The sequence below is a fragment of the Chionomys nivalis genome, chromosome 18, assembly GCF_950005125.1.
Source record: "Chionomys nivalis chromosome 18, mChiNiv1.1, whole genome shotgun sequence".
In the NCBI taxonomy this organism is placed as follows: domain Eukaryota; kingdom Metazoa; phylum Chordata; class Mammalia; order Rodentia; family Cricetidae; genus Chionomys; species Chionomys nivalis.
Genome location: NC_080103.1, coordinates 20,743,678 through 20,768,305, shown reverse-complemented (window position 1 = coordinate 20,768,305; position 24,628 = coordinate 20,743,678). Strand labels below are relative to the sequence as shown.

Genomic DNA, 24,628 nt, shown 5'->3' with positions numbered 1-24,628 from the left:
GTCAGCATAGTTATAATTAATATGAGATGCTGTAAAGCTTACATTAACACAATGGCAATGTTCTTGTAGGGAGAGGGGTAGGATGGAGAAAGACTTCAGAAGCAGGTACTGTAGGATATAGTTTCTCACTAGGTACAGGGAATAAATAAAAGGGCAGATACTATGATGACTTACCCACGGTTTCGCTCTGTTGGGAGGTTGTATGGAAAGTGGAGAAAGGCACGTTAGAAAAAGAAATCTATTAAGTAGCAAGTTCCACCCTGAAAATGTGTGCTAGGGATTCTGTTCATCTGAATAGAATAAGAATGACAGAACATTTAGGGAGGGGGCTTGGAAAGAAGGCTGTGAAAATAATTGAATAGTCAAATTGGGAGGATTTTTATTGAAATAAAGTCAGGAGACAGATGAATTTTAAGAAAGAAGGACGATTAGTGCTTCCAGGACTCAAAATGAGGTCAGAAAAGTAAATACTGAATTTGGCAATCTGAGCTGTCCATAACAGTTTCTGAGTAGTAATTTAGGGGCTAGATTGTGGAGAGATAAGCTAGTTAACTTCTAGTTACACTCTCCAAGTAATTTCTGAAATATATGACTAATAGAAGGCAGAAAGGAACTGGTTAAAGGAGAGGACAGAAGACACACACAAATTAAGCATGCAGAAGAAATCACTAGAACATAGATTGAAATTACTGAGAAATAGAGAAAATAATAATGATTTGTAGAGCAAGATAGTTCAAGATGCAAGACTCAAGTTTTCTAGGATAGACACATTGCTGAGTGGTAGAAAGTTTGCCTAACATACATGAAGTCTTGAGTTCAACTCCCTAATACTGCCCAAAATTAATTTAGTAAAATACCTGGTAGTATTGAGGCCAATGTAAATAAATATAATGCCTAAATTAAATCAAGTGTCATAAGGGAAATTGTACAACTACATTGAAGCAATACTGAATTTCTTTTATAAAGTAAAAATGAGCTATAGCATTCATGGAAAAATGCCGATAGTACTTTACATGTAAGGAACTACTCATCAAAAAACCAGCACACTAAGCCGGGCGGTGGTGGCGCACGCCTTTAATCCCAGCACTCGGGAGGCAGAGGCAGGCGGATCTCTGGGAGTTCGAGGCCAGCCTGGTCTACAAGAGCTAGTTCCAGGAGAGGCACCAAAGCTACAGAGAAACCCTGTCTCGAAAAACCAAAAAAAAAAAAAAAAAAAACCAGTACACTAGAGGATAGAGAACACATAAAGCCTCCCAAATACTGTTAGCGTTCACAAGTTTTCCTCATGACCAAGTATAATAAGTGTGGTTAGATTAAGTTCAGTCAATTTTGTATACATAAAAGATAATTTTTTTGCTTCACAATGAACAAGGCCAATTCTCAGCTGTAGTTTAAGTAAAAATTTTTTAGATATGACTTCTTTTTATTTTTTCTTAGGGAGATGAAAGCAACCTCGACATTAGAAATATTACTTTTGAATTCTTTTATTTGAATTGTTTTAGTGTCATTTATACATGGGTGAAAGATCCTGAACATTTCCTTTTTACATGTAATAAATTCAGATCTTCATGCTTTCAATAACCTTATCAAATAAAATGTTTTCCAAATAAATTTGTAGATGGACATAATGGTGCATGCCAGAACTTGGGTAGCTGAGGGAAGAGGATTGGAAGATCAGAGCCAGCATGGGCCACATAGGAAGAATCTATCTCAAAAAATTAAGCAAAAAATAAAAAGACATTTTTGTTCTTCTTAGTCTCTTTCATACTAATGCTTTTAGTTCCAATTTTAAATTCATAATATCTTGAACAACTGTAAGCAAAACATTTTAGTTCATCAGAGATAGAGAGATGGCTCAATGGTTAAAAGTGTGTACTGTTTTTTCAGGGGACAGATTTTAGTTCCCAGCACACCTACCTGGTGTTCATCTCTAAGGGATCTGACACCATCTGGCCTCTGAATCTAATAAATATTTTTTAAAGGATTTTAACTCATCTGTGACTATTTTATTTAAAATCTAGCATTGTGAGGAAAAAACGGGATTTGAACACATTTTCAAAGTGTGTGAGTACATCTTTTAGCCCTGTGCTGTGGTTACAGCTAGTATCTGCCTTCCACAGAAAATGGTAGTGACTATACCATCTAGACAGACCCTTGTCTCACGGTCCTCTTAGACTAAGTCAGTGCTATTTACTCACACTCATCCAAGCCTAGCTAACCCTTTACATTTTTATTTGCCTTGATCTGAAGGATTGGGGAAGGAAATGAAGTCAGGGAGCTCAATAGGAGAGTTTGGCTGGTGAGAGATGAGACGTGTTGAGTTGACATAGAAGAAAGGACATACTAAGTCCCTGCAGATGGATGGGGTTAGCTGCTGCCAGATGCTACAGGAGTGTTGAAAGTGAATAGTTTTCTTTCTGTATCTTGAGACAAAGAAGTATTGTGTGCTGTGAAAAATATTGTATTCCTTTTCCATTTACCACAGCAGTTGTATTTTAGCTGATCATCTTTAAATGATGATAGTTTAGATATGTGAAGTTTCTTATTTCTAGTCTTAAGTCTTAGACTTCCTATATCTGGGTGTTTGTAGATTAATACCCTACAGATGTGTGTATAGAATTAAACTTATTTATTTAATTCTGTGGCTCTAACCATATGGCCCTGGCTGCACTGGCTAGCCTGGAACTAGAGGCTACAACCGGGCTGGACTCAAAATATAGAGATCCACCTGTTTCACTTCCTGAGTATAGGGAGTAAAGGTGTGTGCTACCATGCCCCAAAAATCATTTTTAATGAAATATGCTTACAAATCATGTGAGCTACCTTAATCTTTTAATAGAAACTGTATTTATGCAAAACATTGGCCTTAAAAACATTCCCCATACTCTATAAAGGCTGAAATCTTTGGGAGTGTTTGTTTGTTTGAAATAGGGTCTTACTCTACCCCAGGCTGTTCTAGAATGCAGTTAAATGAATTTAATGTTAAGTGATCTCTGACATTCTCGTTACTTATAAAGTCTGAGAGTGTATTAATTTTATGGCATTATTTCTAGTGTACTTACAATTTGGTGGAATATTGACTTCCACAATACCTTTATTTCATTTTTCAGCCTGTACTATTAAGATTTTATATTTATATTAACTACAAATGATACCATAAAAAATTATTTCTATTAAATAAATTTACACCTTTCCCTCCATAGTTATATGAAAAATGTTATACTGTATATTCTACTTGTAGTCTGAAAACTCTATTTTCTTGTTCAAGTAATAATTTCTTAAAAATAATTTATTGAAGACTTACAATAAAAGACTTGTTGAAACTGGTAATGTGGCTAAATGGTAGTACACTTACCAGCTGTGTGCATGGACTAGGTTTGGTATCCAGTATTACTAAAAAAATTAAAGAACAGAGTAAGTAAATCTTTTTAAAGGTTTCTTTATTTTTATGATTGTGTGTGTGTGTGTGTGCAAATGCCTATCTGTGTGTTTGTACACCACTTTCATGCAGTATCTACAGAAACCAGAAGAGGGTGTCAGATTCCCTGGAACTGGAGTTAATTATAGAGGATTGTGAGCTGCCTTGGTGGGTACTAGAAACTGAATCTCAGTCTATTACAAAAGTAGCCAGTGCTTTTAACCACAGAGCCACCTCTGTAGTCCTATATTTAATTTCTTAATGTTAATGTCTAATCCATTCTCTGTTGAAGAATCAGGATGCTGTACACGGAGTCCTTGTGTGCTCTGTGTGTGTGCTCAAGACTTTACCACATAAGTCACTAATGTGAGAGATCTTCCTTTTCGTGCCTGCCTAGCTGTGTGTTGCTTATGACAGACTCTCATCTTAGACTTAAACTGTTCTGGAACTCATATTTGTGCCTCAGGCTACAAATGCTCGAATTCTAGGCATGAACCACCATTGAATGAGCCTGGGCTCATTTATTGGGAGCCTACAGTTATAGATACTATTCTAAGATGAATATTTTTGTTAGTGTAAAAATGAAATTATAGTTAGGGTTTCTTGATCATTGGGTAAATTTAAGAACATATTTCTATTGTCAGCATTCTTGGTTCTTAATTTAGATTAATTTTAATTTTATTTAAAAGGGTATGCTATACAATTATTTTCTTTGATTATTTATATTCCAAAACTTGTTATCATAATTGCACTGGATGTTAATTTAAGAATTAACTAATTTATTGTAGTTGAGAATTATGATGTTGGGGTGGAATTTGGGAGAAAGGCGAAGGAAAGGAAAATTTAGAGATTAGCAGGCAGTACACAAGATGGCCAATTTGATTTGGTTTTTGAAACAGAGTACCCTCAAACTGGAGAGCCGAAGGTGGCCTTGAACTCCTGGGTCTCCTGCCTATACCTGCTGGGTGTTTCCCACAGGCAGCTTGTTTATTTGATTTTTTTTTCTCCATCCATAGTAAAAGAGAAGACCATCTTCATTATATTATTCTTTCTTTTTTTTTCCTTTCCACATGTACCTACCTAATAAGTACTTCTTGAGATAGAAGAAGTAGGAAAATTATTACAAGATTGTGTCTTTCAAAAAATGTTTATTTTTAAAATGGTGCTTGTAGAAAGAAAGAAATATCTCCTGATCTTGCAGGGAAAAAAACATGTTTTAAAAATTGGGTGCTAGTGTGGCAGGATATAATTCAGTTGGTATAGTGCTTGCCTAGCATACACAAAACCTTGGGTTCTGTCTCCAACCTCATAAGCAGATCTGACAGGACATGGTTATAATCTGAGACTCTAGAGGTGGAGGTAGGAAGACCAGAATTTTAAGGTCTCCCTTTGGGTAGAGATTTAGAGGCCAGCTGGACTAGGAATCCTGATTTTCTTTTCTAAGTGTTTTTCGTGGTGTCCCAGGCCTAGAATTGCCACACTAGGTGAGCCAAAGTAGGTGAAACAGGGCCAGGGACCAAAGATGCCCTAGTAGCTCCATGGTAGGCTGCTTAGTAACATGCACAAGGTCCTTGGTTTGATCCCAAAACTGGGGATAATATGTGATCCTGTGGAAAGATGAGTAACTCATATCACAAAATTTATTTAAATCACTTTTTATCTCATTAAATAATGTACTAGATTGAAATTAAATGCATTTGTTAGCTGTCTTGCTCAACTCAGAAATAAAAATGAAACTTGCAGATAATTGGGGGCCAGGAATGTAGTTGTCTATAAGAAGGTCTGCTGGTTTTTATTACTGGAGAGACTTGTGACTTAGTGAAATTACATAACAAATAGCATTTGCCACTCTTCAGTAATTGACTATATTTTTAGTACTAATATTTCTAAGTGCCTACTTACAAGTCATTTTAGTGTGTTATATTTCAACTTCTTAAACTACTAATGTGATTTGAATAAGAAATATTTATGTATGCACAAGGAAAGCTGAATAGCACATGAATTGTGTCATTTGGTCTGGAGTCTTTATAAAGGTAATGCTTCCTTTGAAATCTAGTTTTTGCTACTTGTTTTAATAGGGCTCATTAGAAAAATATCTGAGTAAAGTTATTTTGAAATGTTTGTTTTCTTATGCATAGATTCGATGTTACAGAGTCCCAGATCATAATTATATTATTCCAGCTTCTCTCAGGAACCCTGGGGCCTTGGTTCTGGAACTTCACGGTAACTGCTAGAATATTCATGCAGTCTAATGAACAATGGCGTGAATTCAATAAAGACAGCACCTTTGTCATGCACAGAATGTTTGAAGAAATTAAAATTCAAATGTTTCTGGTGATATTTTAGTGATAAATGTTACTAGAAAATGAATTATTTTAAAATATAATAGGGCAATAAAAATCTACCATATATATATATAGAACAAAACTTTTCAAAAGCAGTATCTCTGGTTTGATGCCGGTGACAATTGTCTCCCATTTACCTATAGTACTTAATATTGTTTACAATCTATGTGATATTTTTAAAGCACCTTTCCACCATTATTTTTATCTTTTTCTTTCATGCATATGAAAGAAATATATTTATATAAATATTAATTGTTTATATACACATTTAAAAACAAAAAACAAGCAGAGTTTTGTTTTTCAAATAAGTTGAAAAAACTCCATATTCATATAGGAAACATTCTGCTTATTTTCTTAACTTCTTATGCATGTCCTTCAACTATTCTTTCTAGTTCTGCTCGGCTTAGCAATAATCTTAGTGTTAACAAAAACAAAAGAAACAGTCATTTCACAAATTTGAGCTAGAAGCTAGTCTCATCTAGTCCCGTTTCTGTTTCTTTCTAATGTTTTCTTCTCCTTTTTGTGCTTTTGAAACTACCCTTAGCTCTCTTGTTTCTATAGCCATCCTTTGAATGCCTTCCCTTTTCACCCTTTTTTTCTCTAGTAGATATATGTTTCCCTGATGAAGTGCTAACAGTTAATATATGGGGTTTTCCTTCTCATGTTAGAATTATACTTTTGACCCTATGACTTTTAGGAAATGTTTCCCTTAGGTAATCTTTCAACTACAATAGGGAAGTTTATTTACAAGCAGGAGTAGCTTACTCTCATCTTATTTTACCATTTAAGAAATGTTGGGAACTATTTGTCCGTATGAAAACTTGGCAAATCATCTGACTATGCAAGCCTGCATTACTTCTCTTCCACTTTATCAGAGAACTCTCTGAAGGGAATTACAGCATTCTAAACTCAGATCTCAGTGACAGAATAATAGTGCTGGAGACAAAAGAACTTTGGGGTGTGGAGAATACTGAGAAATTCACTAGTAGGTTCCATAGCCATTTTCATTGGAACCTCACTCTGCCCTTCTTCATTCTTCTCTCTCCAAAGACCTCTCATTGCTCACTGTAATTGTCTGGATACGTTGTTTGTGATAGCTCATTGTTATTAATAATTGGGGCTAACCACATTTTTACCTGTAATATCAATCAAAGTAACAGTCAGAATGAAGGCAGTGTTATTTACTTTCATATTGTTTGTTTTTAAAAATCAAAATAACAGATATTTTGGTCCAGGAGGTAACTTGGTGGTTGAGTGTTTGCCTAGCATATTCAAAGCCATGACTTTGATCCCCAGCATCAACGAAAGGAATTTTTTAAAAAGTACCCTAAATTTATGGAGCCCTTTGTGCTGTGCTAAAATATTTTTGGAGACTGATACATTTGAATGTGACAAAAAAATTTTATTTTCAAAATATGCTGTTGTCTCCAGATATGCTGTTTTTGGTTTCATTGGGTACTAATGTTCAGAGATTTTCTTTTGTTCCTTGTATTTACTGCTTTGTCTTATATGATCATTCTTTCAATGATCAATGATTTTAACTGAAATTAAGTCATCAAATCTATTAAATTTTATTCAAACTTGGAGGAAAAAAGCTTTAGAAAAAGTTGTTTTACTAATTTGTTTCTAAATAAATTTATTAGCCTTTAAATTTCCTCTATTGTCTATTTCAGTCTAGCAATTTTTGGTAAAATTGTATTACAATGCAGAAACATCACCCTGAAATGATAATAAAAAGTGAAAACTTAAGACAAATGATTATCTCAACTGATAGATTAAAAATTAAAGAATTTTGCGATTGCATTAAGAACAACACTCTCCTTACTTGTTCAAGGTTCTGCTTATTTTCCGTGTAACTTTGGAAAAGTCACTTAACACTTCGGAGTTTCCTCAAATATAAAATGGTAATACTGTTTCTACCTCTTAGGGTAGCTGTAAGGATAGGAAGTATTAAAAACACATACTGCATATAGTGAATCTTCTTTATCTTCATATTTTAAAGCCTTAACAACTTCCAGTATTATACAGATTTCTTCTAGAACTGACTGATAAAGAAACAAAGCAAGACAGTAATTCTTTAACTTTATACTGACTTGATGCTAAATGGGCGAAAAAGACCCTGAGTTTTTCTGTTTGAAAAGTTGCCATTTAAATCTTTATCTACCCCCTAGTTCCTCTGCTTCAGAGGACTTTGCTATATTTGCCTTTATTTAAAGTTCTCAGCGGGATTTCTCTTTTTAATTTTCTCAGAAAATCTGAGGATCTGTACTCATGTGGTAGGTAATACTATTTTATAATAATTCAACTTATTTAAAAAATAAACAGATTTGTTTTTTCTCTGTATGTAGTATTTGAATTAAAAATACTTGGAGATATTGTTGAGCTATATTGTTAACATTAGTTAGTATTAATCAAAGCTTGTCATGCATCATTTGCTTCTTATGAAGAGTAGAAAGTAAAATATCTTGGCTGATCTTCCTTACAGTCTTCTAACACTGTACCTCACCCATAACATTTGACATCCATATCCATTTACAAACAAATCTGTAGTTAATACTAATCCTAATCATTGAATATGATTCCCAAGTTCTTCAAATTGATGATTTTTAAGGGAAATACTTCGTTTTTATTTTCATTTTTAAACATAAGTTCAGGAGTCAGAATACAAACTAGGGAATTTTGTTTGTTTGTTTGTTTTGCTTTTCTATTCTGAATTTATCCTTACTTCATATGCTATGTTAACCATGCTAATAGTAAGCCCAAGTTACAAAACATTTACTATTTATAACAGAAATAGTTAACTTACAAATTAGCTGCAAGTGTTATTTTTATGTGCTTATGACACATGGAAAAGAAAAGACTAGATTATTTCTTCATCTTAGAGGGGAAACCATATTAAGTTCTGGCAACAGATGATGAGTGTGGTTGTCAGCGCTCATGGATCCCTTTGTATCCTTGGGTACGAACTGAGTTAGAACTCAAACCAGGTGCATCCATGCATTTACTATCTTCCTGAAAGATGAGATAAAAATGAAACTTAGGAAATAGTCAGAGGCTAAGGTGTAATTTAGTGGTGGAGAGCTTGCCTCCCCTGTATTAGACCCTGGGTTTATTCCCAGCTCTGTAGTAAGAGAAGTCAGAAAATTTCCTCATAGTTAGCAAACTTACATAGCTTGGGGTTATTTCACATTTTTCTTACTTTTAAAGGCCATTTTCTATCTCTGATACAGTAACTGCCCTGATAGGAAGTGTTCTAAGCTGCCAACCTGTAATGTTGGAAGGCTCATGAGATTTTTCAAGTCAGCTAAAGAATTCATTGTTCCCTTGTTCAGGGGGTTAAAATGACTCATATTTGTTTAAGGACATTTTATTTTCTTTATATCAGGGTCTGACTTTGTACCCAGGCTTGAACTGTCGTTCTTATGCTTAGCCTTACCAAGTACTGGAATTACAGGCCAGTGCCACCATGCCTGGTTTGTTTTCCTTGTGTCTCCGTATCTAACTATACCTGTAGAATAGTGCTTGCGGAAACGATTTGCTGAGGCTGGAGAGCTGGCTTGGCAGTTCAGAGCACTGGCTGTTCCTCCATATGATCCCGGTTCAATTCCCAGCACCCACATTGCAGCTCATAGCTGTCTGTAACTCCAGTTTCAGAGGATCCGGCGCACATGGTGCACAAAAATGTGTGCAGGCAAAACACCCATACATAAAACGTAAAGTAATGACAGAATTAAAAAAAATGATTTTGGTCCACAGGCTTAGTGTGTACTTTGACCCTGATTTTGACCTTGGAACTGCCACCCCACAGTCACCCTATCCAGAGACTAGGAAACTTTAGACTCTACAATGTATAGCTCCTCTCTCCCCATCCTCCTTTTGTGATAGCCATCTGAACAGTATTTGTCTCTGGCTTGTAGTAGTTTAGATATGCTCTGATAAGAGATTACATTTCATGTTGTTCAAAGTTCCTGGGAAAATTTTTGTCCTTTCACAATGTATTAAAATTAAGTAGAAAAGGTAAATTATTTTAAATCAACACCAATAAAGTATTAATTGTAATAAGATATTAATAAAGATCTCAAAACACCTTCCAAGGGTAAAGAAAATTTTATTTTCTCCCTCTAGAGCTTTAGACTATAGAAAACTAATGTTACAGGAAAGAAATATATGTATCTAAATCTTTGTTTTGGGTGCTCTTATGCTACAGAGTTTCCCCCTCCCCCAGGGATTTTTTTTCTCAAGGGATGATTATTGTCCTTTTGAAGACAGTCATTGAATTGGGGAACATTAGTAGCTCTTGGTCTCCATTCTAAAAATAATTAAATAAATTGAGCTGAAGAGGTGGCTAAGTAGTTAAGAGTACTTGCTACTCAGTCATAGTTACAAGTTTGGATCTCAGCACCCATGTGCCAAGTCATGCATCAGAAAAAGGCCTGTCATTCCATATCTAACAGAATATGAAGTCCTCTCTGACCTCGGAGCAATGTTAGGCAGTTCTCATGAAGGGAGTTTAGAAATTTGTTCTAAATCCTATAAACAAATAGGGAAAAGTACACTTAATTCCCTGCCAACTGGTAAGTTTTCCTTGACTCTCTCTCCCACATACAAAGACAATATCTGAATAGTTTAGAAAATCTTCCAAAACTTTTCCTAGAAACCTTACCTTAAGCCTATAGAGATCTTTTTTGTTTCCTTTTCTCTCTTAAACTCATCCATAGTTCAAAGATTAATTGTGTGAGGTTTCTCCATTTTAATTTTGTAATTCTATACTTCTGGCCCTTCCCCTTCCAAAAGGCTACTTCATATTTCCAGCAAAATGTTGTAAGATGTCTACCCTCCACCCAAGACAGAGTCGATCATCTTTGACACACCTACCTGCTTAGTCTCCTGAGTCTGCTACTGAGTGTAAATACCACTTTTCAGGTCAGCTCTACAGAGTCTTTTTAGCTACTTCAGTGCAGTTTTTTTTTCAATAAATGTGTATATTAAAATGATTACATTACTGCTTGCAGCTAAATATGCACTTATTTAAAACATTAATGCAGCAAATAAAGATCAGTAGTTTTTTATTTTGAAGAGACTGGTTTCAAGCCAATTACTTCTGAGTGTTAGAGCTTACATATCCTAAGCTCATGTGGATTGCCTGCTTAAGAATCAATTGTAGAAGTGGGGATCTGTTCTGTAGAAACTAAACCTCCTTCCTGTTGATAATTGGCTTTTCTTAGGTTTTTATATTTAATAGTTATCCACCTTGTTGGAAAAACTAACATCATAAAAAGTATAGAGTGAAAAAGCTTGTCCTTACTTCCCAGCTGCCTAGCAGTTCCCACATTGTCTTCCCCAAATAGATGGTCATTTTCTTTGTTTCCAGTGTGTGCGTCCAGAAGTGTATTGCACAATTGCTGGTAAAAATAAAAGGGAAGTATTATTTGTCTTATTCTTTCCAAAAAATATAGCCTATATACATCCTGCAACTTATTTTTCTCTTAACATTTGATACTTTCTAATTTCAACACTTAGGTCGCTGCTGTGCCAGTTCAGAAATGCTGCTAACTGTTCCATTATGTGGAACTGATTTAACCACTAATTCATTAAGGGGTTTAAAAAATTCCTGTCCTTACTAATTCTGTTTAAAAAAAAAAAAACAAAACTAAACTAAAAACAGTGTTCCTGTAGAAGAAAATTTTTCCGTTAGAGTGTTTGGCTTCCATGACCCAAGGATGTCAGTCTCAAGCGTATGTGAAGTGCTAGGCTGCAGAAGGAAAGGAACCCACACAGGCATTGCTCCTCAATCTTTTTGCCCATGTTCTTCCCCCCACCCCACCCCAACTTTCAGGCTCTGACTTCTGCATCCCCCCTCACCACCCTTTGCACTGTTTTGTTTCTTCTTGACCATAAGGTCATTTTCAGTAATCTCAAAACTAATGCTCAGCTGCTTTCAATTATCTCTCCATAGTGTGAGCGTAGTCACCCTGGTGAGAATGAGAACCTATGTAAGAATTGGTTCATTTTCTTTCTCACACCTGTAGCATAGCAGGCATTAAATGAATATATCTAAGGGTCAATACACTTATTTTTTTGTCAAGATCTCAGTGATTTATTTTCTCTCTGTTAAAGTTAACCATTTCAGTTGCTACTGCAGAGCTTACTTCAAGATTTCATACTACATATACAATGTAATTCTCTGCTTGATATTCAAATTTTAATACATACATATACTTTTTCATTTTGGTGAGAAAGGCTAAGCTATAGAAAATTTGCTTTGGAGAAGGGGGTTTTTATTGCTCTGAAATTTGTAAAATTGAATTTAAAAGGCTCTGGGTTTTATGTGATTTTGTTCATAACAAATTTTTGATACCTCCTTTCCCCCCTTTGCTCCATATTTGAAATTTTTCTTCCATTGTGCATGATAGAGGAATGCTGCTTTGCTTGCAAGAAATTAACTTGGAATTGTGTTTTGAGTAATTCTGCTTTTTTGGCTTTTTGTACCTAATCAGAATTGATGTGACAGAAGTGCAAATCTTCATAATAATCATGCATTTGCTGGCAGTGATTGGAGGACCACCTTTTTGGCAATCTATGGTAATTTTGTTCACATAATGTATCCTATGTAATGCATGTTATCTTCTGCTTGTGTTTCTAATATAGGATAATCAAGTTAAAGGGTAATGTTTAAAGTATTTTTACTTGTTTCTGAGCGTGAAAGTTACAGCAGACAAAAGCAAGTTTCTTGTTAGAGCATGAAAATTGTATTCTTTGGAGTTCTGTGTACATTAGTGTGCTTTGAAGGCCACTGAAAATCTGAGTCCTTATTGTTAACTCATTTTACATTCAAGGGAACAGCAGGTAACGTGACAAGTAAGTTAACTGTGACACAATTAAATTACTTTCCCCGTTTCTGTAGTGTGTGACTTTACTAGGTCTTCTGTCATCTGCTTGATGCTGAATAACAAATTTAGGATTTGAGATTGTAAATTAACTCCGGCACAGAAAAAGAAACAATATAAATACTGCTGAATTTTGTCAGTCTATGGGATTATTTTCAACACTGTGACTTTTTCTTCCTGCCCTGAAATATACTATAAACCCCAATCATCACCCCCCCCATGATCCTCTTGAGAGAATATATTCTAACTTCTGTCTGTTAGGTAACTATCCAGTTTACTTTGCTCTGGCACGCACTGCACAAACAGGTTAATAAGTACAAGCACTGCCTGCCCGATAAGAAGCTTTCGGTGAAAGGTGGTGCTCCTTGTGTGATTGTTTCCTGTTCTGTTTGGGGCTTTGTTTTGCTTTGCTTTGTTTTATTTTGGGAGGTGGGATCAGGCTGCCTTTAAAGAAACTATCCTTGTGCCTTAGTCCCCCATTGGCATAAAAGGGAGCCCTGTTACTTTGCAGTTTGCTCCAGTATTGTTGAAGATTGGGCAGGGAAGTTAGTACTCCCTAGTTATCGGTTAGCTGCTGGTACTACTATTGTTGAAGATTGGGCAGGGGAGTTAGTACTCCCTAGTCATCAGTTAGCTGCTGGTATCCCCTCAGTAGTTATTTGATGTGATTGTATTTAAAAAAAATTAGTAAGCCAAAGGACTATAATTCTTAAAAGTCAGACTAATTTCAAAATACAAGAAATTGACTGACTCAGACTTTCCCTTACTTCATTCCCTTCCTAATGGTAAATTAGGTACTTCCCTGGCAAAACTAATTCCTTGTGCTCAGGGGATGGACTAACAAAGATAGAAGAGATAAAGAAATGAAAATAATTTGCAGTCAGCCAGGAAAATTCTGAATCAAGTCTTTGAGTGCATAATGCCATTTGTGTGCCGTTGATGTCACTGTGGACACCTTTTGGTTTTTGTGACTGAAGTATAGAGATAATTTTATTACTTTTGCCCTTTAATAGATGAACTGGTTTTGTTCAGGCTTTTTAAAAAAGTTTAGCCTTGACAGGAAGGAAAATATAGATTTGTTTTCCTAAAACTATATCATAAAACCTAAATTCTGCTCAACTTTTACTTAGACTATAGATTATTAATTTTATAGACTTCATGGTTTACATAAAAATTCTCTCCAGAATACTGTCTTAAATATCTTAAACATATATAAAATGCCTAAGGTTTTTTAAAAAGTATTTTAATATCCGTAAAATGAGAATTCTGACTTGATGCTTTGAAAATAATTTAAACATCTGCTTTATAGAACTAATCCTTAAATAATGACATTATATCACACATACTTTAAATATTTGTATTGTGCTATATCCATGTTTTATTTCTTAGGGGTACCTGGTAGTAAGTTGATTCAGATATATTTTTGCCTTTCTCAATAGAATTTGTAGAAGTAAGTTATGTAACTAACTTTTTAAAAGGTTAACTAATCCTAGCACTTGGGAGGTAGAGACAGTGAGAACAGGAGTTGAAAGTCATCCTCAGCTAGACAGTGAACCTTTTTAGCCTAGGCTGCTTAGCACGGCCTTACAACAGCAACAAAAGGTCAAATGATGACCTTTGTCTTTACTTGTAACTAAGATAATATAGTCATGTTTTTATCATGGACGAAGGTGGCTTTTTCCTTATTCTTTTCATATTACCACCTGTTTTATTTAAGGCAAGTTCTTACCATTTCTATAGCCCTTGTCTCCATCTACCAAAGTCTGGAATTAGATCAGCTACTCCCATGCATGACTTTATCAAGACATTTCCTAAACTATTTGTGAAACTGACTTAGTATATTTTGAAATTCGACTCCTAGGCCGAGCAGTCCAAATTCAGAATTAATATGATTACTATGATTAGAGATTAGAATGTCTTGAGAAAACAGATGTCCTGCCTTTGACCTATTGTATTTTGTGATATTTTGTGATGTTTGCATCACTAAACTAAAAGGAAGGACCTGCCTTCTTGTAACAGTCGGAGACTTAGTGAAATTATTTGTGCTGTTTGATCTCAGACTGCTATGCAGGTTACTATCCCTTATCCTAAAAGATTGGGATCAGAAGTGTTTCAAATTGCAGGTCATTTTGGGTTTCGGAATATTTATCAGATATACTTGTTCCTAATCTGAAATCAGAAATGCTCCAAAATCTGAATTTGGGTCAGAAATGTCCACCTCAATTTGTTTACTACTAAATGTGTGTGTATACATATGCATATGTATGTATATGTATATATATAGTTTCATTATATTTGACTCAGAAACTAACAGCATTTAGTGAACCCATCATTTATATCAAAATGGAGAAAAGATTTTTTTATTTAGGGCTCACATAGGGAATATTAAAAAACCTCAGGCTATAAAATCGCTGGTATTTTCCAAATTCTTGTTAAATTATAAAATTTTTAACATGACTTTAGCAATCACATTTATAGTAAAAGAAAACAAACATAAATATTATAAATGTCTTCGTAAGTTTGATTCTATTTTGCAGAGGTGAGTGACTAACAGCTACTGCATTTGAATTACTCATTCTTTGCCACCCTTTTTTCCCAAAGAGATGAGTTTTACTAAAGATTATAATTGATATTATTGCTATTTCCTGTGTTTTTGTTTTGATGTGAAAGTGTTGGGTTTCTTTTGTTGCTCTTGTTTGGTTGTTGGTGGTGTGGGTTTTTTTGTTTGCTTTTTTTATTTTGTTTTGTTTTTTACTCTTTACTCTTTTGGGGGACTGCCACTCAGCTCCCAAATAAATCACACATGGAAACTTATTCTTTATAATGAATGTCCAGCCTTAGTTTGGTTTGTGTTTAGCCAGCTTTTCTTAACTTAAATTTTCCCATCTACTTTTTGCCTCTGGACTTTTGGCTTTTACCTTTCTCTCTTTCTGTATATCTGTATATCTTTTATTCTGTGTCTGACTGTGTGATTGGGTGACTGGTCCCTTTTTTTCTCACTCCTCAATCCTTCTCTCCCAAGATTTCTCCTATTTATTCTCTGCCTGGCAGTCTTGCCTAGCCTATCTTTTGCCTTGTTATTGGCCATTCAGCTCTTTATTAGACCAATCAGATGTTTTAGACAGGCACAGTAACACAGCTTTACAGAGTTAAACAAATGCAACATAAAAGAATGCAGCACATATTTGCATCATTAAACAAATGTTCTGCAGCATAAACAAATGTAATGTATCTTTCACTAATATTCTACAACAGGAAAGGAATACTTTTAGTTGCAAAAGTTAATACATTTCAAGAAACAAGAAATACATTTTTGTGTGTTTCTTCCTAAAATGTATTGCCTTTGGGACTCACTTAGAAGCAGTGGGTGTATGAATGTGAATATGTGAATAAATTAATCACTGTTCACGTGTGGTTATTTACATTTGATTCTCTTTTTTGTTTTGTTTTGTCCCTTCACCCCCCCCCCCCCCGCCCCAGACAATGTTTCTCTGTGTAACAGAGCCTAGGCTCACTTTGCTTACGAGGCTGGTCTCTACCTCACAGAAATCCTCCAGCCTCTGCTTCCCAAATGCTGGGATGAAAGGCATGTGCCACCGTGTTTAACCTACATTTGATTCTTTTAAGTGCTGTCTTTGATTAAATAGTTCTTAAATCTTTTAGAATTCAAAAGCAGCTAGATAAATAGTACCACAGCGACATTGTTTGGGATTATTTGGAGGACTGAATATATCATGTATTATCATCTGTTTGTCTTTCTTAAACTAAAGGGGATTAAGTTCTTCAGGTTTGCTAGACAAGCACTTACCACTGAGCTGCATCCCTAACCATTGAACTGGAACACTTAAAAAAAAAATGCCCTTATACTTAAATAATTTGGATACTGTGATTTTCCTTAAAGTCTTATTGGATGCTATAATTATGTTCACATTTTTAGTATTTTCATGGAATTTACTTAAAATAATTTACATGAGTCTGGAGAAATAGCTTTATTAAAACCATGTGCTGGTCTTGTAGAGGACCCAAATTCAGTTCCCAGCACCCACAGCAGGTGGCTAATAACCCCCCCTATAATTCCAACTTTAGTGGATCTGATACCCACTTCTGCCCCTCACAGGCACTGAATTCACATGTACAAATACACATGTACATGTTGTTAAAGACAATAAATAGAAGTCTTTACTATGATTTACAGATAAATATTTCTATGCTCTTTGCAATAAAATATCTAATCTTAAAATTTTATTTTTATTTCCACAAAACCTACTAAATTACTATGTATCTTCAAAATCTAACCAAAACCTATAGATTCTGTCTTATAGAGGTGCTGAGAATTTAATACTTTTCTCATTCTACCTTTTAAAAATCAGTTGTAATGCATTGGTATTACTTGGGTGCATACACTTCCTGTCACAAAGCCAGGTCTTTTCCCCTGACCATGGGAAAGACATCAGAACTTAATGGAATTCTTAATCTACCCAAGTTTGGAAGATTACTGACATTGTAAGGCAAGCCTGAGACAGTTGTTTTCAGACAGCACCTTAGCTAATTCTGTAGCGTAAACACAGTTGGAGTAGCAATAATGATGAGTGAGATTATAGTACGAAAAAGGATTCGAAAAAACAAAATGTGCACACCTTCCTTGATTCTGAGTGTGGGGTAAAAGTGGTAAAAATGTAGTGTTTTTTTATAAGTAGTTCATTGGTGCCAATTTGCAGGGGATCACCTGTGAGGATTCCTTGTACTTGGCCTCACATTATCCTGGCGCACTGCCTTTTACATTATAAAGTGGAAGGAAAATAGTTTTTCATTGTCTCAAAAAACAGGAATTTGGTACACACAGAGAAAGGGACAAAATCTGAATCTTCATTCAGAAATACATACTAATCACCTATGGTAGTCAGGGCCCCAAAGAGAATACAGAATTGATTCAGGGGTGAGAGAGATGGCTCGGACAGTAGGGACACTTGCCACTAAAGCCTGATGACCTAGTTCAGATATTGGGATCCATATGATAGAAGGAAAATAACTTCAACAAGTTATCCTTTGATTTCCACCTGACCACTGCCTAACCTCAATAAATATTCATAATTTTAAAATTCAATTCAAATTAAACCTACATTTGAACTTACATTTTGATGTTATAGCTAACATGACAGAATTGATGAGCACCCTGGGATGTTTAGGATATTTCAGAGTTGCTGGCTTACTTTGTGATCCAGGCTTTGTATTAATTTAGTATTTGTGTTTATTCTTTCTTCCAAAGGGCAAAGGTTTCATGATTTTAAAGCAGTTTTCCCAAATTGTAAATACAAGTAGTGATGCTTGATCAGGTTAGTTGTAGCACGAGTGACTATGGTATACAGTTGTCTCATTCGGGGTACTGATACCCAGGTTATAATATCGGTACTCCCTGTAATAGTGCAATACTCTAATTAGGCAAGTGTCATACTTCTGCCTTTGCCGTAAACACCATTGTCTCTCTAGAGGGGATTGTCGGGGGAATGACAGGAGACTGGGAATTGGAAAGGAACAGAGTGCCAGCCAGGTGCATCAGATTTTGGTAGTAAATCTGAAAAACCACAACAGTTAAAAGTCTCATTGTAATTTATTATCTCCTCTCTTGAAAATCTTAAACTTGGGCTGTAGGGTAGGACATTAGGCAAGGAAGAAGACAATTTGGGGTCTTGTTCAAATTTCTGAACATTAAGTGGAAATATTTCATTTAGAAGATTAAATCCTGCTCAGTGTGACTGTTGTAATAGGAGCTGCAGGGCTGCGTCCCCGGCACCCGGCCGCCCGCATGGCTTATGCCCCGAAATAATTACACGGAAACTGTATTTTTTTGATCACTGCCTGGCCCATTAGTTCAGCCTCTTATTGGCTAGCTCTTACATATTGATCTAACCCATTTCTAATATTCTGTGTAGCCCACGAGCTGGCTTACCAGAAAAGATCTTAACCTGTGTCTGTCTGGAGAGAGAGAATCATGGCGACTCACTGACTCGGCTTCTTTCTCCCAGCATTCTGTCTGTTTACTCCACCCACCTAAGGGCTGGCCTATAAATGGGCCAAGGCAGTTTCTTTATTAAATGAAAGTAACTCCTCCATCAGTGTGACTGAGATTCAAGTAGTTGCTTCCACTTTCTTTGTAGAGCTGCAGTTTTGCAAGAGATAGAGTTGTGTAAACAAAGTGAGTTCTTGAGGGTTTTGAAAAAAATGGAACATTCAGAAGTTTTGGATTTGTTTTGCCAATTTTATTCGAGTTTATATTACAAAGAGAAATGTCTTATATCCATTTGATTTTAAAATATAAGCACATAAGTCTTGAATAGTATAAATTACCCTGTTTTAAATGTTTTTATTGTAAGAACTTATTACCTATAAAAAGCCGTGGGCTTTTATACCCTTGTTCCTATAATTACTTCAATATAATCTTACTAATCTTACCTTTGGACAAATTTTGAAACCAGAAAAGAAAATAAGAATGGATATAAAAAAGAAGAAACTCTTTGGGGACCTCAGACATTTAGTATGTCTCCCATTTTAAATGATGGATATTATGCTTGCAAGATTAAATGTATTTCATCAATCCATTCATCTCAACCCCTCATCTTTAGGTAAATCGTATTTTTAGGGTACAGTCATATAGCAATACATTATTTACTGAAAAGTAAGCTGTGTGTATTACATTGAGGTATGGTTGTAGAGCTGCACCAGTTTAGATGTCTTTGACCTTTTTTTAAAGTGTAAATGCCACTTTAATTGCCCTCAGCTTTCACTAGCTGGCTATATTCCAACAGTTCTCAGTTTGGAATTCTTATACATAGAACTTTTCTCTGTACTATGCTGATTTCAGAAATAATTTGCAAATATCTTTATTACTTTTGCTACATATTGTTTAGCAACTAGGAAGCACTACATATTTAGAGGTAGACTTTAGAAAGTACACAAAGAAATAGAAAGGCACCCATTTTATTTAAAAAACAAAAACCTTAAATGCATTCACAGAACTTTAATGAGCTATGATGCAAATTAAAAACACTGTATTTTCTTTTTTAAAAATGATTCCTGTTGAACTCTTTAAGATTTGTTTTATGTATGGGTGCCCTATCTGCATGTGTGCCTGTGCGCCAGAAGAGGGCGTCAGATGGTTGTGATAATAGATGGTTGTGAGCCACCATACTGGTGCTAGGAATTGAACTCAGGACCTCTGAAAAAACAGCCAGTGCTCTTCACCTCTGAGCCATCTTTCCATCTTATATACTGTATTTTCATGTCAGAAGTGAGTTTCATCTTTTGAGACTTGTTATATTGTTTTTAATTCAAGGAGAAGGAAATTTCCATTTCATTAGTATTAGCTATAAGGAGTGGAGAGTTTTTAAGGGTATGAATAACTGTAATATTTTCTTATTTGAATGTGTATATATTTTTAATTTCCCTTTCTCTCTACCCATTAAAGATTCCAGTGCTGAATATTCAAATGAAAATTTTTCCTGCACTTTGTACTGTGGCAGGGACCATATTTTCCTGTACAAATTACTTCCGTGTAATCTTCACAGGTGGTGTTGGCAAAAATGGATCAACCATAGCAGTGAGTATACTTTGAGATTTTCAGAGATTTGCAAACTAAGACTTGTTCTATTACTTTGGTTTTCATTGAAATGACATATAATCATTTGTCAACTTGGAACTTCTTTTAAGCCTTTGAAATAAATATTTATACATACTTCTGTATCCTGATAAGCGTTCATGTATCTGGGCATAGCACCCATAGTTTTGGAAAGTATGACGTGCTGTATAAAAAGAAGTGACACCCACCAAGCACACTGCTGTTTGAGCTTCACCACACCTCATGCAGCGGCTTCTCACTAGTCCTGAGTCAGCTTATTGCGGTTGTTAGCAAGCAGATACTGGGAGGTTCTGGGAAGGTTGGGTTAAAGTGTTTGTGGTAGGTCCATGAAACATCTGACAGCATTAAATGTTTGTAATTCCGCTCTGTACAGGGAACAAGTGTCCTTTCTCCTTTTCTCCATATTGGATCTGTGATCACCTTAGCTGTTATGATCTACAAGAAGTCAGCAGTTCAGCTGTTTGAAAAGCACCCATGTCTTTATATACTGACATTTGGTTTTGTGTCAGCTAAAATCACTAATAAGCTTGTGGTAAGCACCTCAGTTTTTACTGTTTTAATGTTCATCTTATTTTGGTTTTGTGGGCCTGTATTTCATTTTGTGGCTTCCTGAGTAGTTTTTGAGTTTGGAGTAGCTGTGTTCACTCTCCTGACTACATTTTGAGTTTGCCTGATGTTCTTTAGTTCTATATCCTTTCACTATCTTGTCCACTTTTTAATTTGGTCAACCAGTTTGTGTGCATTCTTCAGTGTCATCCTGGACACACATTGAGACCCTTTTGCCTTTTGTACAAGTGTTTTCCTCCAGCATAGTTGGCATGGCTATTCCCTTTCTCATACAATTTTAATGTTGTTGGAATTTTCTTTTTGTAGTTTTACAAGCTCAACATTCTTGAATATCATTCTTGAAACTTCGTCTTTGAGCACTATATTGATTTACTGTGTTGCTGACAATTCCGAAATGAAAGTGCCTATTTCATTGATTTTTGTTTTCCCAGGTTGCACACATGACGAAAAGTGAAATGCATCTGCATGACACAGCATTCATAGGTCCAGCACTTTTGTTTCTGGACCAGTATTTTAACAGCTTCATTGATGAATATATTGTACTTTGGATTGCCCTGGTAGGTATTATGGTCTTATTTTGTGGCTTGGAAGCTACTTGTTTTCTTGTTTGAGTGAGCCAGTCTTTTGTAATGTGTTAAGAGTTCTTTATGACTTCAATGTTAGCCTGCATGTTTGTTAGTCTTACTATTCCTACCTATGTTAAGACTCAAAACTTTTAAATTTCTGATTGTTTGTGTACCAGAAGTTTAGACTATATTCAGGCATAGCGACTCGTTTATAAATTGTTTGTGCCTGCTTTCATTCTATACTGGCAGAGTTAAGCAATTGTGAGAGAGAATACAACTCAGAAAATGTGAAATAATTTTGTTCAGTATATAGCCTAGCATACATGAAGCCTTGCATTTGCCCCCCAGCACCATATTTTAAAAAATCAGGCATGGTGGCATTGCCTGTGAGCCCAGCACTTGGGAACTGGAAGCCAGAGGATTGGAAGTTGAAGATCTTCCTTAGCTACATACTTAGTTTGAGGCTAGCCTAGGCTGTGGGAGCTTCTGTCTCAAAAAATAAATAATACAAAGTTTAACATATTTACTATCTCTCTAAGGAAAGATTTGTTAATCCTTAGTTATAAAGGACACCAAGAGGCAACTATTACTCAACTGTATGAATTTGAAGGTGAATTTGGAGAGAAGAGAGTCAGAAGCCACCCTTCTATCCTCTCAGGAAGCTAGGGAGGTCTGTGCTCATGTTGAGAGTCTAATCAAATATCTCTTCTCTTTTTAGGTCTTCTCTTTCTTTGATTTGATTCGTTACTGTGTCAGTGTTTGCAATCAGATTGCATCTCACCTGCATATACATGTCTTCAGAATTAAAACCTCTGCAGCGCACACTAATCATCACTAACGATGTGACTGGGGTTCTGTTAAGCTCATGTTTTCTGCAGGAAAGAATCCGAACATGTTAAGGAGAATGGGGGTGGATAAGAAGAACAAATGTAATTTATAATAATCAATGTTATATAACTTTCATTCTTTGTCACTGGTAACACTCCCTAACTGTCCTGTTAAGAATGGGAATGTCAGGTCCCATCCTGTAAAGTCAACATGTTGTCAGACAGGGTTTGGCTCCGGAAAGCATGCAGGGAAAATGCCGTGTGTTGTGATTATCCTGACTTCAGACTATCAGTCGGGGGAGCGTATTCCCAGTGGTGGTGATTCTAATGTAAAAATTTTACAGGCCAAACGATGGTTGCTTTATAATTTTAACAAATCATCATCTTTTAGTAACATCTTGTTTATTGTCTTCTCAGACTTTCTTTTGTAAGGAACTCGGCTTGTGACATTTACAACCTACTAGTTTGTGAGGTGAGAGCAGTCATAAAGACCTTAAATTTGGATGGCAAGGGTTCCTGTCTGTATATTGTTGAGGAAGTGATTTTATTATTGATCAAGAAATGGTGTTTCTCACGGGCTTGGGAAATCTTGGCTAGCATGCATATAATGTGGTAACTTTGTCAATCCATTTTATTTTTTTAAATAAATATATGATCTCAGAGCCAGCCTGTTTTCTCATTTTTATTCAGGAGAAAGGTAAACTAAATATTAGGTGTCTTTTTTTTAATTGAGACAAATTTTATTTCTGTTCTTAACAATTAAGGAAATATGGTCGGCTGTGTTGTCATGATGTGCTTTTGACCATTCTATTGTAGAAACTGTTAAATCTTTTATAAAGGAAACATATTTTGTTCATTTTCTCTCCTGTAGGTTCTTTCTATTGCAGTCATTACTCCAACGTTTCAGTCACTGCCCAGAAATGGGGTGGTGGTGGTTAACTTTGCCTTTTCCTTTTTGGTATTTAGACTACTGTTTGAATGTTCTATGTGAATCACATTTGTTTTTGTTGTATCCAGATGTTGTTTCTTTACTATAAAGAAGTACAAAGGGTTGTGAATCCCAGCATTCAGAGGTGGAAGCGGGAGGATCAGAAGTTCAAGTTGTCCTTTACTGTGGAGTTTTAGGCCAGTCTGAGCTACACAAGATGTGGAAAATCGGGGCGGAGGGAGGACTGGGATGCAAAGATAATCTAAGAATGCAGGGGGGAAAGGGACAGGCAATCTTCCATTAGTACAGTTGCATCTATTGTTTTATTTGATTATTTCAGCAGACATTCAACAATTGTTTGTACCTAGTGAAAATTGAGCCCTGGAAAGACTAAAGGAAATACCAGTTGTCCACACATTATTGCTGTACTCCAGATGGAATCTGGGCTGTCTTCTGAATTCTAACTAGTGTTACCAAAGCTATAAACAGAGGTACTTAAGGATAATTGAAATAAATACATGTATTAATTTTTTTTTCCTCATCATGGAGAGAATCTGAAACGCAGTCATGTTTATGTTTCCTTTGGCCCTAGATAACATCAGCCAATGATTGGTTTGTACAGAGCCTCACCCAACCCTGGTTGTTGTGTTCACTTACCTACTAGAGTATGAGAATCATTCAACAATGTGGATGCTTTTAGAAAACATATTCCCAGGACTTTTGGGGGAGTGGGTTCTGGAGAAGGTCCCTCAGTAACTCGAGCTGGTCTTGAACTCTCAGTTCTCCTTGCTTGGCTTTCTGAATGCTGGGATTACAGGCTGTGCCGCTTTACCGCACTCCAGGTCCAATCACTATAGAGAATTTGGTAGACTTACATTGGAGCCTTAGTATTTTCACAGCCTTAACAGCATTCTGGTTCTTGGGTTTTGAAACTTTTCAAGATCTAACTAGGTTTAGCAACCACTTCTATATATCTAGAAAGATATAATGATTCCTAGAAACTGCAAAACTACAGTTAGGTATGGCACGTGGACATTAACCACCGGCAGCAGTTTGTGTTCGTCAAATCAGAGTGTATCCTTTAAACTTCCATCAAATCAGAGTGTATCCTTTAAACTTCCATTTTGTCGCTCTGCCTCTTGTTACACCCCCACCTCATTTGCATTCTTTGTATGGAATTCAGAAATTTCTAAAGGCTACAATAAGAAATACAGAGTGAAACATTTCAAAGAATTCTAGAAGACAAGATGTTTCTCTTGTAGGTTTAAACAGAAACTTGAGTGGAGGTATAGAAAAAGAAGGGCCCAGATAACTTGTAAATACTTTGGATTGCAAAGGGGGAACATGCCAATGCAGAGATCTTTTCACCTTGAGCTGGAGAATGGAACCAGAACCTTAATAAGTGGTTGAGGTGAGATGCCTAAGATTGAGGGTAAAGGACTAACCCTAACTGGGCT

The 24,628-nt window shown here is 35.8% G+C and overlaps 1 protein-coding gene across 4 annotated transcripts in view; it reads left to right on the top strand.

Moving 5' to 3' along the window:
- Cept1 (choline/ethanolamine phosphotransferase 1) overlaps window positions 1–22,923 on the top strand; it is a 42,003-nt gene extending 19,080 nt beyond the window's left edge. For 3 of the 4 annotated variants that reach the window (XM_057793475.1, XM_057793473.1, XM_057793476.1), the window contains exons 5-9: window positions 12,261–12,345; window positions 20,113–20,244; window positions 20,657–20,815; window positions 21,282–21,407; window positions 22,135–22,923. In XM_057793475.1, coding sequence (XP_057649458.1) covers window positions 12,261–12,345; window positions 20,113–20,244; window positions 20,657–20,815; window positions 21,282–21,407; window positions 22,135–22,254 — 622 coding nt within the window. In that variant the 3' untranslated portion in view covers window positions 22,255–22,923. Of the gene's footprint in view, window positions 1–5,556; window positions 5,642–12,260; window positions 12,346–20,112; window positions 20,245–20,656; window positions 20,816–21,281; window positions 21,408–22,134 lie in introns of all 4 variants that reach the window. The other variant, XM_057793474.1, reaches the window with a different exon arrangement.
- Window positions 22,924–24,628: the final 1,705 nt, after the last annotated feature.